This window comes from Anolis carolinensis, chromosome 3 (genome assembly GCF_035594765.1).
Source record: "Anolis carolinensis isolate JA03-04 chromosome 3, rAnoCar3.1.pri, whole genome shotgun sequence".
Taxonomy (NCBI): Eukaryota; Metazoa; Chordata; class Lepidosauria; order Squamata; family Dactyloidae; genus Anolis; species Anolis carolinensis.
In genome coordinates, this window is record NC_085843.1 from 97,476,110 (window position 1) to 97,489,715 (window position 13,606).

The following is a 13,606-nucleotide window of genomic DNA, read 5'->3' on the forward strand; positions in this document are numbered from 1 at the left end:
AGTGAGTTTGTTCCCTTTTACCAAATTATACAAACATGGAGCTAATGTGAAGCTTGTTTCCAAAGCGTACCAAATCCATCTGAACAAATTTTACAGGAATGGGAAAATGTGCTGAGAAATATGCGTTCTTTTGCTATAAAGTGCAATTTCCAAACCTTTTACCAAAGTGATTTGATACATTTTGATAGTTTCGATCTGCCACCTATCACTCAGTCTTCAATTTTTTAAATTTGGTACTTTTTGAAAAAAAAATTCCACATTGTCCTTTATGAAGGGTTACAGATCTATTCACTGTAATGCATTTTCAAACATTTAATAATGTATTATCATTTTTACCACCAACTTGCTTTAATTTTACGATGGAGTAAATTAGTTACCAATATCTCCAAATCATTCTGTGGAAGAAATACCACCTAGTTTCTTTTGCCACCTAGTGGCTGTTAACAGAAAACACTAACACTATCTGTCATTGACTATCAATCGGAAAGATTTGAAATGCAGTGTCTAGTTTTATTGAGATTTCAGAAATACAATAGAACCCACTGTACCCATAAAACTGGTACCCGTGGTTTCACCTACCTGCATCCAACAAAAATGTCTTTTCTAAGAATATTCTTGGTCCTCCAGATGAGTTTATGGTTACATTTGGCACTAGTGTTGGAATAAACACTATTATCCATGGTTTCTTGTTTCTATAATAAATTCAGAAATTAATCCCCTGTGGATATGGAGGCCATAATGTACCTACTTTATATCCTCATATATAGGTCTAAAAATGACCAAATTAACTATCCATGGGTCAATATAAGTACTGCACCTAAGCTCTTATCACAAAAGGAACCATCACTGAGTAGAGTGGTGAAAGGCGAGAGTTTTGTCTGTTCTGGGAGAAGCTAAAAGAAGCATCAACCTTCTCTACTCTCTCTGCCGCAGCACCCCTTCTGACCTTTTTGAATGTCTGGCTGGAAAAAAATGTCAATAGCCAACAGTAACTGGCTCCCTGAAGTGGCTCTGGTGCTTTTCCCTCTCCACTTATCCATGGGTCATATTAAAATCCAGAATTTTGGCCCCAAAATGTTCTCTTGAGTTATAAATGAGGCTAACTTATACATGAGTATATAGGGTATTTCCATAAATGGAAAGTTATTTCATGATGAAGATTTTTGGCCATAGGGTTGTTGATGGTTTTTTTGGGCATACTTGTCAAACAAAGTCATAATCCTTAGTTTAGTGGGTATATTACTCACAGACAGCCTTTCTGTGTTAGCACTCTCACTACTCTTTCATCTTTGTTTATTATTTTCTCCCTTCGTTATATTTATATCCTGGGTTTTTTTCTCATTCATGGATTTCAAAGCAATTGCATGTCCATATATTGACCAAGCTAGGAATTTCATAGTGTGTTGATGCAAAATTCTGTTTGGGACATACATAAGTGTAAGTTTCATTTACATGTATGAGGTTCCTATTCCAGGTGCTGTGGAGGCTGACATTCCTCCCTCCACAGCATCAAATACCTCTTACTAATGAAAATCATTTGAAACCACCCTGCATGGCTGTTCCATGTTTCTAGGTAAGCAGACAGGGTTGGAGAAATATCTGACTACATTCCCATAGCCAGATGCAAAATGATTACCACGGCAATGAGACCCATGTAGAGCAACAGCAGATCTCAATGCTGATATCTTTATCAGTGAAAGTGGGGCATATGAGTCAGTGTAGCCTAGGTCCAGATGTCGATGTTTCAGACTATAGTCTTGCTACTGGTCTGTAAAGAAGAATGGTCTTGGGGATGATGATGATAATAATTGATCATGATCATAACATTATATTTGTTTACCTTACCTCTTGGCTCAAGGTGGAGTATAACACCCATATAAAGCCATGAATACATATATTAAAATACATGGTACCAAAATTACATATAATACTAATAAAATGTAAATTTATAATTCATACCTTAACATGCTGGTTAGATTTTGCCACAAAATATTTCAGTGGTGTTTGTCTGCTACCTTAGCTGACGAAGGGCAGGGAAACAAACAATAAGCAAAATCCAAGTCCTTGCTGTAATTTTGTTCTTGTTTTATTCATAAATATTAAATATTCAGTGCAAACAGGAAAAAGAAAGAAATATACCACCTTTGACTGGTCCAATATAATGGGGAGCCATTAAATGAATAAACTGCACATGTTTTTTTTCCCGAGTTTTTCTAATTATTCCCCTTCTAAACAATCATATTACTATTTTGGCAGCTACTACAGATCGAAAGCATGAAATCAGAAAGGTACCTCCTGAGCGACCAGAATGTCTTCCTCATCGAACAGAAGAGAAAGGTAAGAAATGTACTTCCAAATGAAAAAGTGTACTTGGATCTATATTACAATTTTAGAAAGAGATCAAATACATTTACTAAACATATCTTGTTTTTTATGTTTGAGAGAACCAGAACAAAAAGTTAATAGAAAGATGCTGCCGTATCTATTTCGTGACATGAGATAATCATGTTTTTACTGCTGATAGTGAAGTGAAAGAAGAGTCTAGAGAAGGACAGCACTTCTCTCTCTGAAGCTGGAATTACTTTCCCATTCTTTCCTGGCCTGGCTGCTGTGATGGACTAAGATGAGAGTTAACACGCTAAAGCGTAATCCAGACAAGACAGAGGTCCTCCTGGTCAGTCATAGGGTCGATCGGGATATAGGGTGGCTACCTGTGCTCAATGGGGTTACACTCCCCCTGAAGGCACAGGTCCGCAATCTGGGGGTCCTCCTGGACTCAGGGCTGACGGTTGATGCTCAGGTGTTGGCATTGGCTGGGAGGGCCTTTGCACAGCTAAAACTTGTGCACCAGCTGCAACCGTACCTCGAGAAGCCTGACTTGGCCACAGTGGTTCATGCCTTGGTTACATCTAGATTGGATTGCTGCAATGCACTGTATGTGGGGCTGCCTTTGAAGACAGCCCAAAAACTGCAATTGGAGCAAAGATTGGCAGCCAGGTTGTTAACTGGAGCTAGTTACAGGGAGCAGACAACACCCCTATTCAAGGTGCAGGTTATTGCCTATAAAGTCCTAAACGGTTCCTGCTTATCTTTGTGACCATATCTGTCTCTACAAACTGGCACAAGCTCCAAGATCTGCCGGGGAGGCCCTTCTCTCACTTCGGCCTCAGTCACAAGTTTGGTTAGTGGGGATGACGGAGAAGGGCTTCTCGGTGGTGGCCCTCCAGCTATGGAACTCTCTCCCCCACCCTGTCCACTTTCTGTAAAGACTCGAAAACTTGGTGGTTCTAATGTGCCTTAGAATAATGGTTTATTTACAATCATGGCTACCCATCCCTAATTTAATGTTTTCTCCAGCACTTTATTTCCAGCCCTGGCACTATTGCTCTGCATTTTGCACAGACCTTGCCTTTCCCTCTCATATCTGAACATGCCATTTTTTCCAGCACTGGTTGTGATGTTGATGTACTTTTATAATGTTTTTACTTTCTGGTTTTTATTGTTTTAATTATATTGTTTATTTGTTACATGTTTTAATTATGTAATTTGAATTCTTTGTTTTATGCTGGGCTTGGTCCCCATGTAAGCCACCCCAAGTCCCTTTCGGGAGATGGTGGTGGGTTATAAGAATAAAGTAGTAGTAGTAGTAGTAGTAGTAGTTGTTGTTGTTGTTGTTGTTTCCCCATAGGAAGTACGGAAATGTTAAGGGAAGCTCAGTTGTGAGCCTTCTTTGATTAATTTCATGGGTGTACTAAAATGATGCACTATAAACACAGAGTATTTCAAATAATAACAAGAGCGGTCTTGACCTTTATAAAGTTTACCTGGCATTTCTGAAGTCAAGATATTGAATGATTTTTAAATCACATTGTTCCATACAGTCAGGACTAGAATAATTAATTTAAGAGTGCAGGTCAGGTTGCCTTTTAGGTTTGCCACAAGAAGAGAATAAATATTATGAAAGAGTAATTGCACTCTGGACCTAAGTCGTGATGCAAGATTGACCTTCTATTAGGTTTTGACACTAGTTGCAGCTGTTATGTTTCAGATTATTATACTTAAAAATATATTTATTCTTTTGGGTGGAAATTGATTTGAAGAAAGACCAGACAGAGAGCAAAAACTGTTAGATTTACAGAAGCCTTCTGTTCCTGCTATACCACCGAAGAAACCTCGACCGCCAAAAACAAACTCCTTGAACAGACCTGGTACGTTGCCTCCAAGAAGACCAGAAAGACCAATTGTGCCTATGACCCATACAAGGTATTTGATCGATCTGTTCTTTAAAATGAAATTCGTTATATGGTGAAAATTTAAATTGTACTTATGCTGCAGTCTTGTCCATGGCTACATATGCTTATCAGTGCAACCCTAGACAAATGTCTAGGGGTAATTTTCATTGTTTTCAATGGACTTCTAGGCCAGTATGTGTAGGATTGCATCCTTTTCTTTTTAGAAGTCTATCTGTATGCAAAGGTTTGATGAGTGGTTATAACAATCCTAAAATAAATTAAAAATAAAGTACAGTAGAGTCTTGCTTATCCAACACTCATTTATCCAACATTCTGGATTATCCAACGCATTTTTGTAGTCAATGTTTTCAATACATTGTGATATTTTAGTGCTAAATTCGTAAATACAGTAATTACTACATAGCATTACTGTGTAATGAACTACTTTTTCTGTAAAAATTTGTTGTCTAACATGATGTTTTGGTGCTTAATTTGTAAAATCATAACCTATTTTGATGTTTAATAGGCTTTTTCTTAATAGAAGCCAATCTTTCAATGAGATGTTGGCACCACTGCATTTTTTTCACCTGAATTATAAAACAATGATCATCGGTTTTGTAAGACTGTAAAATAATCATTATAATAGTTTCTGAATAGATGTCTAGTAGCAATTGCAAGATGTTCTATCTTACTGCATTTCGCTGAATGCTGCATATGAAAGGATTGTTAAAGAAAGATATATTCTCTTCCTGCTGCTGACAACCATTTTGAATAGAGGCAGTGTGATTTGTCATTGTTGTATACAGACATGTCTGATTGGCTCTATAACATCTCATATTCCATTTGCAAGTCCTGATTGTTTAGAAATTCATGAGAGAGTGATAAAAGGAAAGGAAAGAAGGAAGAAGGCATATAGTGATTGAAAATATTCAAAATGAAAAGTATTAAATATGATAAATATTGAATGTTCGGGGATAGATTCTATGCTACTTTTATTCTCAGAAAACCTGACCTTACCATTAGACAGAGTAAGATGGCCATCTAAGGCATATGGTGTCATGAAAGGTCAGCAAATTTTAAGTGTTTGGGTTTTTTGGTGTTTTGTTTTATTACCCGGTATGGGCGAGAGTGCTTGTGGAAGTCCTTGCCACATTTGCCAGAATACCTTGATTGGCATTGGGTAGTGTAGTCCTGGGTCATTTCCATTCTTAGACAGACGTTTGGTGCCTTTTGTTACATTTTACCATATTTAATGACTGTCAGCCTATTGTAGGAAAGCATTGCTCTCCCTGGTTTGATGGAACTGTCATTTTCACTAGTTTTGGCTGACAGCTATTTTGCAGTATTTGATATCAACATAACTTAAAACCATAAAACAGTATAAAGATAGCAGCTATTGTTTAATTGTTAACAGAGACTGGAGGGATTAGGAATTCCGATCTTAGATCTCATCATTGTGGTGGTGGTGGTGGTGGTGATGATGATGATAGAAAACTATGTTTCCATGTATGAGTTCTAAAGGGTATGGAATTGCACTGTCCTGCCTCAGAGCTATGATGGATGTGAAAGAACTGCTGTCTCAGTAATGGCATTGCTAATTTTTATAAGAATGCACCAGTACCAAATATTAGACATATAGCAGCTTCTCAAAAGCTGGTTTTGAAAGAGAGACTAAATAAAACAGGAAGCACAAGACTTTGCACTTCCTTCATTGCAGCCACCCACAACTTGAAGTCCCCCAAATATTTTCCTCTAAATATTCTGACTTCAGGGGCTGGAGTTGTAGGTTTTGGAGTCCAAAACATCTGGAAGGTGTCAGACTGGCAGAGACTATGCCTTTTCCATGCAATCCCCAAAATAATTTCATATTTTCCCCAGAAGATTCTGCTATCTGCTATAGGATCTTACATCTCCAGCTAAAGAAAGAATGGGAAAATGATGTGCCATGCCTGTACAACCCACAATTCATTTTCACTGAGTATGCTTTTGAAAAATATGGCACTTAATATCTTTGAATTTTTTTAAAAAAACTAAATATCTAGCAAAAATAAAAAAATCATTTTTAAAATATCAAGTGAGTGGGTGATTTCTAGAAGTACGTAGCATGCTAAAAAAAATAATTGAGCATAATATATAATATACACTTTACTATACCATTGTTTCCTTTCCTTTCTAATAAATAGTGTTCTTTTTTATGTGCTTATCCAAGCTTGCAAAGGCAAACAAACCCCATCTGAAACTGTCAGCAAAAAGCTATTAGTAATTAGAATCTCAATGAGGAAACCAATCATATTGAAGAAGCTGCAGCCAGCAGCAGAACTGGGGAGAGCTTAAACCCCATTATCACAGCTTGACACTTCATACATGTTTTTTCCATTAATGGATCTGCAGCACATTCTTCCTTTCATGTAACTAGGGTTTGAGGGGCAGAATTATTATTTTTAAAATTGCTCTTCAGAAGGTATCCTTTCTGAATTTGTCCATCTCAAGATGCAGTTAAATTTCAGAAATTATGTAGGACATTAGCATGTCTAAAATAGGCCCTTTTGACAGGTGTTAAAGAGAAACAAGATAAGGTTAATCCGAGCAGCACATTGATTTACAAGAGGTAGCTTTGCCTGACAGTCAGCAGTCACTCAGATGGTCTGTGCGTGGAGTGCTTCTTCCCTCCAGCTTATAAGACATAAGTTTAAAAATTACTATATTAAGAATTCCAGTTCATGTCTCTTTTGCTTCTGGCTGCAGGAGTGATATCCCAAAAGTTGATCTAGTGGGCTGCACATTGTCCAGCACCTTAGAAAAGGACTCTACAGAAAGAAGCAATGACATTGGTAAGTCCTGCTTTTTATACTTGACCTACCTTTGAAATGTACATAAACTTTGCAGTGATAATATGAGCATAAAACACTTAAAATCCAAACTAATTGGCACAATTACTGAATGTAATTTTCAGCCATTCCTATAAAATAAAAGAGAATTGGCTGAAAATATTTTAAATGTTTGTGATCTTTTGTGCAGTTGTGTAAATCGTTCTGCTACTTGAGTATTTAAAAGCCAAGGTTTTTAATTACCTGAAGTAGTTGCTGTTATTTCAAGCATAGATGTACATCCTTGAAGTTGGAAAGAAATTGATTGGACTTCCAGAGGCGCTTGACATTTAATTGCATAAATCGCTTTGAGACAATACAAGGAACAATCACGTTTTTCTGCTTCGGCAAATCTGCGGCCCATAAGGAAGGTGTCCTTTGTTGGTGAAGTAGTAGACTTCTGCTAGAAAGTGAGGTGGCCACATATTAGTAAAGCAAACCAAGGGTCACTTCACATTGAAGTATTTCAATGTCATCTGCTTCAGTCACTCAGTCCACTGACAACTGTGCTGCTGCAGACGTGTTTTTGTAAGAGGCAGAGTCTTTGTATCCTAAATTGTAAGCATTACAGCACTACATTGGTAGCATGCACTGTTATTTTTATGTTGTGGTTTCTTTTTAGAGCACACCATTGCTAAAATGTTCAGCTTCAGCAGTTAATCTTCATTTTTTTCCAGATTTGACAGTTTTTCACTTCTTTGCAACTGTTATATCAATATTTAAAATCAAGTTTTTAAATAATTAAGTTGAAACTCTGATCATATTCACTAGGAAATTCCACTGAATTAAGTTGGACTTAATTCCGGGCAAACATGTTCAGAGTGAGGTTAACATTATGTTAAAGAATTACATTTCCGATTTCTTTTTTGTGTCTGTTTGTGGTTTTCCTTCTCAGTAAAAGTTGGTAAGAAAGATGGCTGTTCAGGCAATGCAGTGTGCTTTTGTCAGCAAAACATTAACAAATAAATTACAAATAATAAACAGTGTATATTAATAATAATAATAATAATAATAATAATAATAATAATAAAGTATCAATCATTTACAAAATGGCACGACTTTTAAAATGGGGGGCATTTTATTCTTCTTTATAGGACCTAAATATCAAATGTGTTTTTATAGATAGATCGTATTTTCTGCTTTGTGTTAAGTGCCAGTGAGATGCAGAGTGCTTTTATAAGCCATTTATAATTTATATAATTTCTTGCATAACTAAAATTTCATATTTAACAACTGGTAATGGTAAGATAGGAGCTCCGGTGGCAAACTGTGTTAAAGCACTGAGCTGTTGAACTTGCAGACCGAAAGGTCCCAGGTTCAAATCCCAGGAGCGGAGTGAGCACCCGCTGTTGCTCAAGCTTCTGCCAACCTAGCAGTTCGAAAACATGCCAAATGTGAGTAGATCAATAGGTACCGCTCCGGCGAGAAGGTAATGGCGCTCCATGCAGTCATGCCGGCCACATGACCTTGGAGGTGTCTACGGACAACGTCGGCTATTTGGCTTAGAAATGAGATGAGCACCAATCCCCATTGTCAGACATGACTGAACTTAACGTCAGGGGAAACCTTTACCTTTAATGGTTAGATTTGAACAATGAGAAAATAGTGAGAGATTTTACCAGTAGCAGTGGATAAAGGGTTGAATTTCTAAATAACTAAAAAAAATAATAGTAAAAACTATCAATTGTTACATTTGGAACAAAGACTTGTTTTAGTGCATATAAAAACAGCTGAGAAGAACCATGAAAATCTTAACACACAACATGTTATTCATGAGTATTTTTTTTTCTTGCTGGGAGAATATTAGTTGAATCAGAGGATTGCAACATTCTGTTAAGCATAAATGAAGATCAGAACAGCATGTAGTTTGCCATGACAAATCCAGACTCCTAATGACTAGAAACTGAAAGAGCAAAATTAGCACAGTATTTGAGAGCGTGACAATGTCTGGTCTGTTTTTTGTTTCGTTTAATATTTTATATTGATTAAGGAGACACCCAGCTGCATATAAGGAGAATTGAGTCAGAACACAGTGCAGCTTGCTTATCATACTAGAACATAACTTGTTTGAGGATGTTTTGTGTATAATTTGAGAAGGAAGAAAAGGAGTAGAAAATTAAGTTAATTGTTGGTGGAATTGAATTGTTGCGACTGACCACGATGGAGGACAGAGAAGTTCTCAGATTTATGTGCTCAAATGGATTGAGGACAGACTAAGGGCAGATGGAATTAAAATGAAATGCATGTGAGGTGACAAATGTTCATACAATTGCTTGGACTGCAGCAAGAAAGAAATAGGCCTTCAGTTGCACTGCTTCTGGCATAAATTGAGCAAAGGCTGGTTCAAAAGTACTAGCCATTTGGAAGTTTGTCTTGTAAAACAAAACCAAAAATTGCATAGTATTATGTTCACAGAGGATGGTGGAATTACATTATTGTCATAGTTTGGAATTAGCTTGGGCAGGCAAGGGTTGTGTTTAACATCATGTCATCCGGAAGTAGAGCATCATCATTTGTGTGTGAACATGGCTCCCAGAGGGTGTGTTTGCTGGATGTAATTTTCTTGGCAAGAAGACTTGGGAATATTTATAACTAATGGGGCAGGATTACTTAATCAGTGAGTGGTGGCTTGACTTGGTTCAATGTGTGTCATTTGTTCATTTGTTTAAATACCACCACATAATGTATGTCCCTAGCTTTATCTGTGGCTTGCAGTTCCTCCTATATCTTAAGAAAAGGTTGTTAGTCTTATTGTTAAGTGTGTGTGTAGAAATCTATATTCCCTTTACTCCTCACACTTTATTTTCCTTTTCTCTTCTTTTTCTACATTTCCAGTGGTGCCTTTCTTTTCCTTTCCACTCACATTTCTTCAAGCTTTCCCCATTTACATCCCTTTACCATGGGTAATTCTTCTTCACTCGATGATGGTAAGGCTGTTTTCCACCTTCTGTCTGTCCTGTCATTGTTTTTTCCTGAGAATGAGCAGCTTGTGCTGAACTATTCTCGTGACATTTTGTTGTTACAGATAAAACTGTTGGGTGGATGGAGTCAATACATAATCATTAATTTAATGCCTGTGAAAAATAGTCATTGGTTTATGCATATCTGTTATGCATACACTGTTTGTCATTATTACAAATGTGATGTCCTTCTGAAGTTTTCATGCACACTTTGAAAGCATCAGCATGAATTGTATCTGAAGCATTCTTAAAATGCTTTAACCATGGCTTTAATAGGGGCCTAAATATAGTTTGGACCAATGTAACATTTAATGGGTAAAATGTACTGCCAATAACTTCGCATTTTGTGAAAAGGGAAATAATCCATGCATAAGCACATTGATGTTTTATTGTTGAGTAATTTGTTTTATTGTTTTGCTTTTGCTTTTATATTGTTGTGTCTGGGAAAGGCCCCATGTAAGCCGCCCCGAGTCCCTTTGGGGAGATGGGGCGGGGTATAAGAATAATGTTGTTGTTGTTGTTGTTGTTGTTATTATTATTATTATTATTATTATTCCTTGCTTTGTACAAATTTCACCCTGGTACATTGTCAGCCCCGAATTCTCATTGCACCAATAAGTTATGTTCAGAGCATGGATATTATCTCAAATTGATTTTTTTTTAGGGCACTGAGATTGATGTGACTTATGGCAGCAGCATTTTAATTTAGTTCTGGAAGATCTTGAAGGTTGAAATCAGTGTTAAAGAATATTAATTAATAAAATGGATGACCTAACCTTTTGAGTGCATGAATTTTGAAATGATTAAAGAATTGGCAACACGTAGAGATCAACTTTTCAGCAAAGGGTTTTTTTTTTAATAGGTGGACAAATTCTGAACAAGTAAAATAAAATACATGTACTCAGCGAACAATGAGAAATAGTGTGGTGGCACTGTTTTACTGTTTTCTTATGAATATTTGTAGAAACTATGGACAGGGTCTAGATACATTACTTGATCTTAATAACTACTTACGTAGCTAAGTAGACATCTCATGGCACAGCAACCCCTATATCCTGACTTACTAGAAGCTGCTGTTGCTGCAAATGACTGATTTTTTTCATCTTCTGATTACTGGAACACAGAAAACTGACATTTCCACCCTTTTTTTGCAAGCAATCTTTGGTGCAACAGTCAAAAATAGGATCAGCATCCCAACTCTCCCTTACAGTGGGGATTCCTCATGGGAAGACTATGGAAACATCAGTCTCCTGTGTCCTGATCAACAAGGGAACAGATGCTTGTCACTCACAGTAAAGCTAAACAGTGGTTCAGAACTGCACTTTCATATCTTCAATCATGAATTCTGTCAACATATCTGTGTGGGTGGGGATAATACTCTGAGAACTTACGATATGCAAAAATGGACCTTATTTACTGTGGCACCAAATATGGTAAAGCTGTTGGATTCAGATGAAGTAGAAGCATTGGTAAAAACAAGCCAAGATGTATAAGCTAGTAATTAATTATTTCAAATTGTTGATAAATAGTTAAAAAACAGTTTGTGGCAACTTCATTTTTCAAATAAACTGGAATATGCAAAAAATAATTGGTTTGCAATAGATGTGAGTATGGCCAGCTGTGGCTACCAATACCAACTTTGGTACGTTCAATCTTTTGAACACCGGGGAATTTCACAATTTGATTTTAATTATATTTTGATGAATGTTGGGGCAAATTTAACTACTAATACATAGTTGTCACAGTAAGAAGGCTATGGAGATCCTAAATGCAGTGAAGGATTGAATGCGAGTTAATAAATTGTGGCTCAGTCCAGAAAAAATGGAAGGAAAGATAACCTGTCCTGGATAGGGAAGCACACCCTTTGGAAAATGGGGTTTGTAGTGTGGAGGCACCTTTAGACTTGGCAGTGGTTCTGGAAGACCAACAAGCTACAAGAGCCAGGAGTGGTTTTGTTCAGTTTTTCTTGTGGTGCCAATAAAACTTTCCTAGTAAGGCGCAAAGCTGCTTCAAATGTTTTATGTGTCATTTACACCTAGATAGGCTTCTTATACTGCGGGGAGGTTTGGAAGCTGCAATTAGTGCAAAGTTTTGTGATCAGACTACTATAAAACATACATTTCAGAGACCATAGAACATAAATCTTACAAGAAGTGCTCTGGCTTCCAGTTTGCTTCCAAACTCAGTTTTTGGCTGGCCTTCACCTATAAAGTCGTGAATGGTTGGTCCTTACCTATAAAACAAAGCAAAGTCATCTGGTAATTTGATTTATCCATATGAGCCTGCCTAACATTTGAGGTCATCAGAAGAGGCCCTGTTATACATCCCACCACCTTGAGAGATTAGGTTGGTTGATACACATAGTCGGGCTCTCTGTAGCCCGTCCCTAATTGTGGAACTCTTTCCCAAGTGACAAAAGTGGCTGCAAAGTAATTGCTTTGTACACTGTTTTATAGTTGCTAGTCATTTTAGAATTATTTTTAACTCAGAGTTTAATTGTTTTAATTATGTATTTAGTGTTTTAAATATTTTAACTCATTTTACATTACCTTGGGGACCCTGATGGATTGAGAGAGGATAAATAAATGCCATAAATAAATACACGTAATAGAAAGGTTGAGGATAGGTTATCAGGGAATCATAGAATTTTTTGTGCTTCCCTTATTGCTCTTTTCTGCTTCAGTTTGCCTTTGGTACCTTTAAACCCCCCACATAAAGTAGTGAAGAAAGTATCTGAAGTCAGGTTCCAGTTCCAGAAGGATTGTTCCACTGAAAAAGCTCTTTTTGTCAACAAAACTACAAGGAAAGTAATGTCTTCTGCCATTAGCAGCCCCCTGTGCATTCTTAAAACCTGCTGAAAAGGCCTGGAAGATCTTCTACTGCAGGTTTTTAGGAAGTGAAAAGTGCAAAAGGGAAGAAGAGAAAAAAACATCCACTGTTTGGGTACTGGAGACATCCATTGTCTTGATGTTGGATGTAAGTGTCTGATCGAAGTGTTATCCCTCTGCATTCAAGATCCTTATAATGGCTTGTATTTTCAGAAAATTGAAAAGTTCTGTAGTTAAGCTTCCAATTCTTCCTCTTTCATTGTTATGATGCATAGCATTCTCTGTCTGATTCTCTTTCTTTGTGTAAGTGTAACCCAAATATCTTTGCAACTGTTTGCTGCAAAGCTATGCCAGCCTTATTACAGATACAAACACTGAGAATAGGAAACTTCCTTTCTCCCAGAGCATTTGATCAGAAAGAAAAATGAGCCCCCTCCCCCTCTCAGCCTGTGAGTTTCACTATACAGTACTTCTAAATGTGAATGGGGAGGTGTATAATTCCCCCAAATTCTTTTGCATCATTCCTACAAGGAATAAGGTTGACTGCACAACTCAGAGTAATTATAGCCCAGGACCATAAGGTGATCACATAGAACCAAAGAACAAATATACTTCAGCTGGAAGAAGGCAAGACCCAGTGTCTTTATTTTTATTAAAATTGCTGTATCCATTCACTATCTACTATCAATACAGTTGTGTTTTATATCATCAGTGGCTTT

General features: G+C 37.0%; 1 protein-coding gene across 4 annotated transcripts in view; it reads left to right on the forward strand.

Moving 5' to 3' along the window:
* The window catches only part of sh3kbp1 (SH3 domain containing kinase binding protein 1), a 241,000-nt gene that overhangs the window by 210,046 nt on the left and 17,348 nt on the right, over nt 1-13,606 (forward strand). For 3 of the 4 annotated variants that reach the window (XM_062977243.1, XM_062977245.1, XM_062977244.1), the window contains 3 exons: nt 2,257-2,337; nt 4,101-4,263; nt 6,978-7,063. In XM_062977243.1, coding sequence (XP_062833313.1) covers nt 2,257-2,337; nt 4,101-4,263; nt 6,978-7,063 — 330 coding nt within the window. Of the gene's footprint in view, nt 1-2,256; nt 2,338-4,100; nt 4,264-6,977; nt 7,064-9,934; nt 10,027-13,606 lie in introns of all 4 variants that reach the window. The other variant, XR_010004972.1, reaches the window with a different exon arrangement.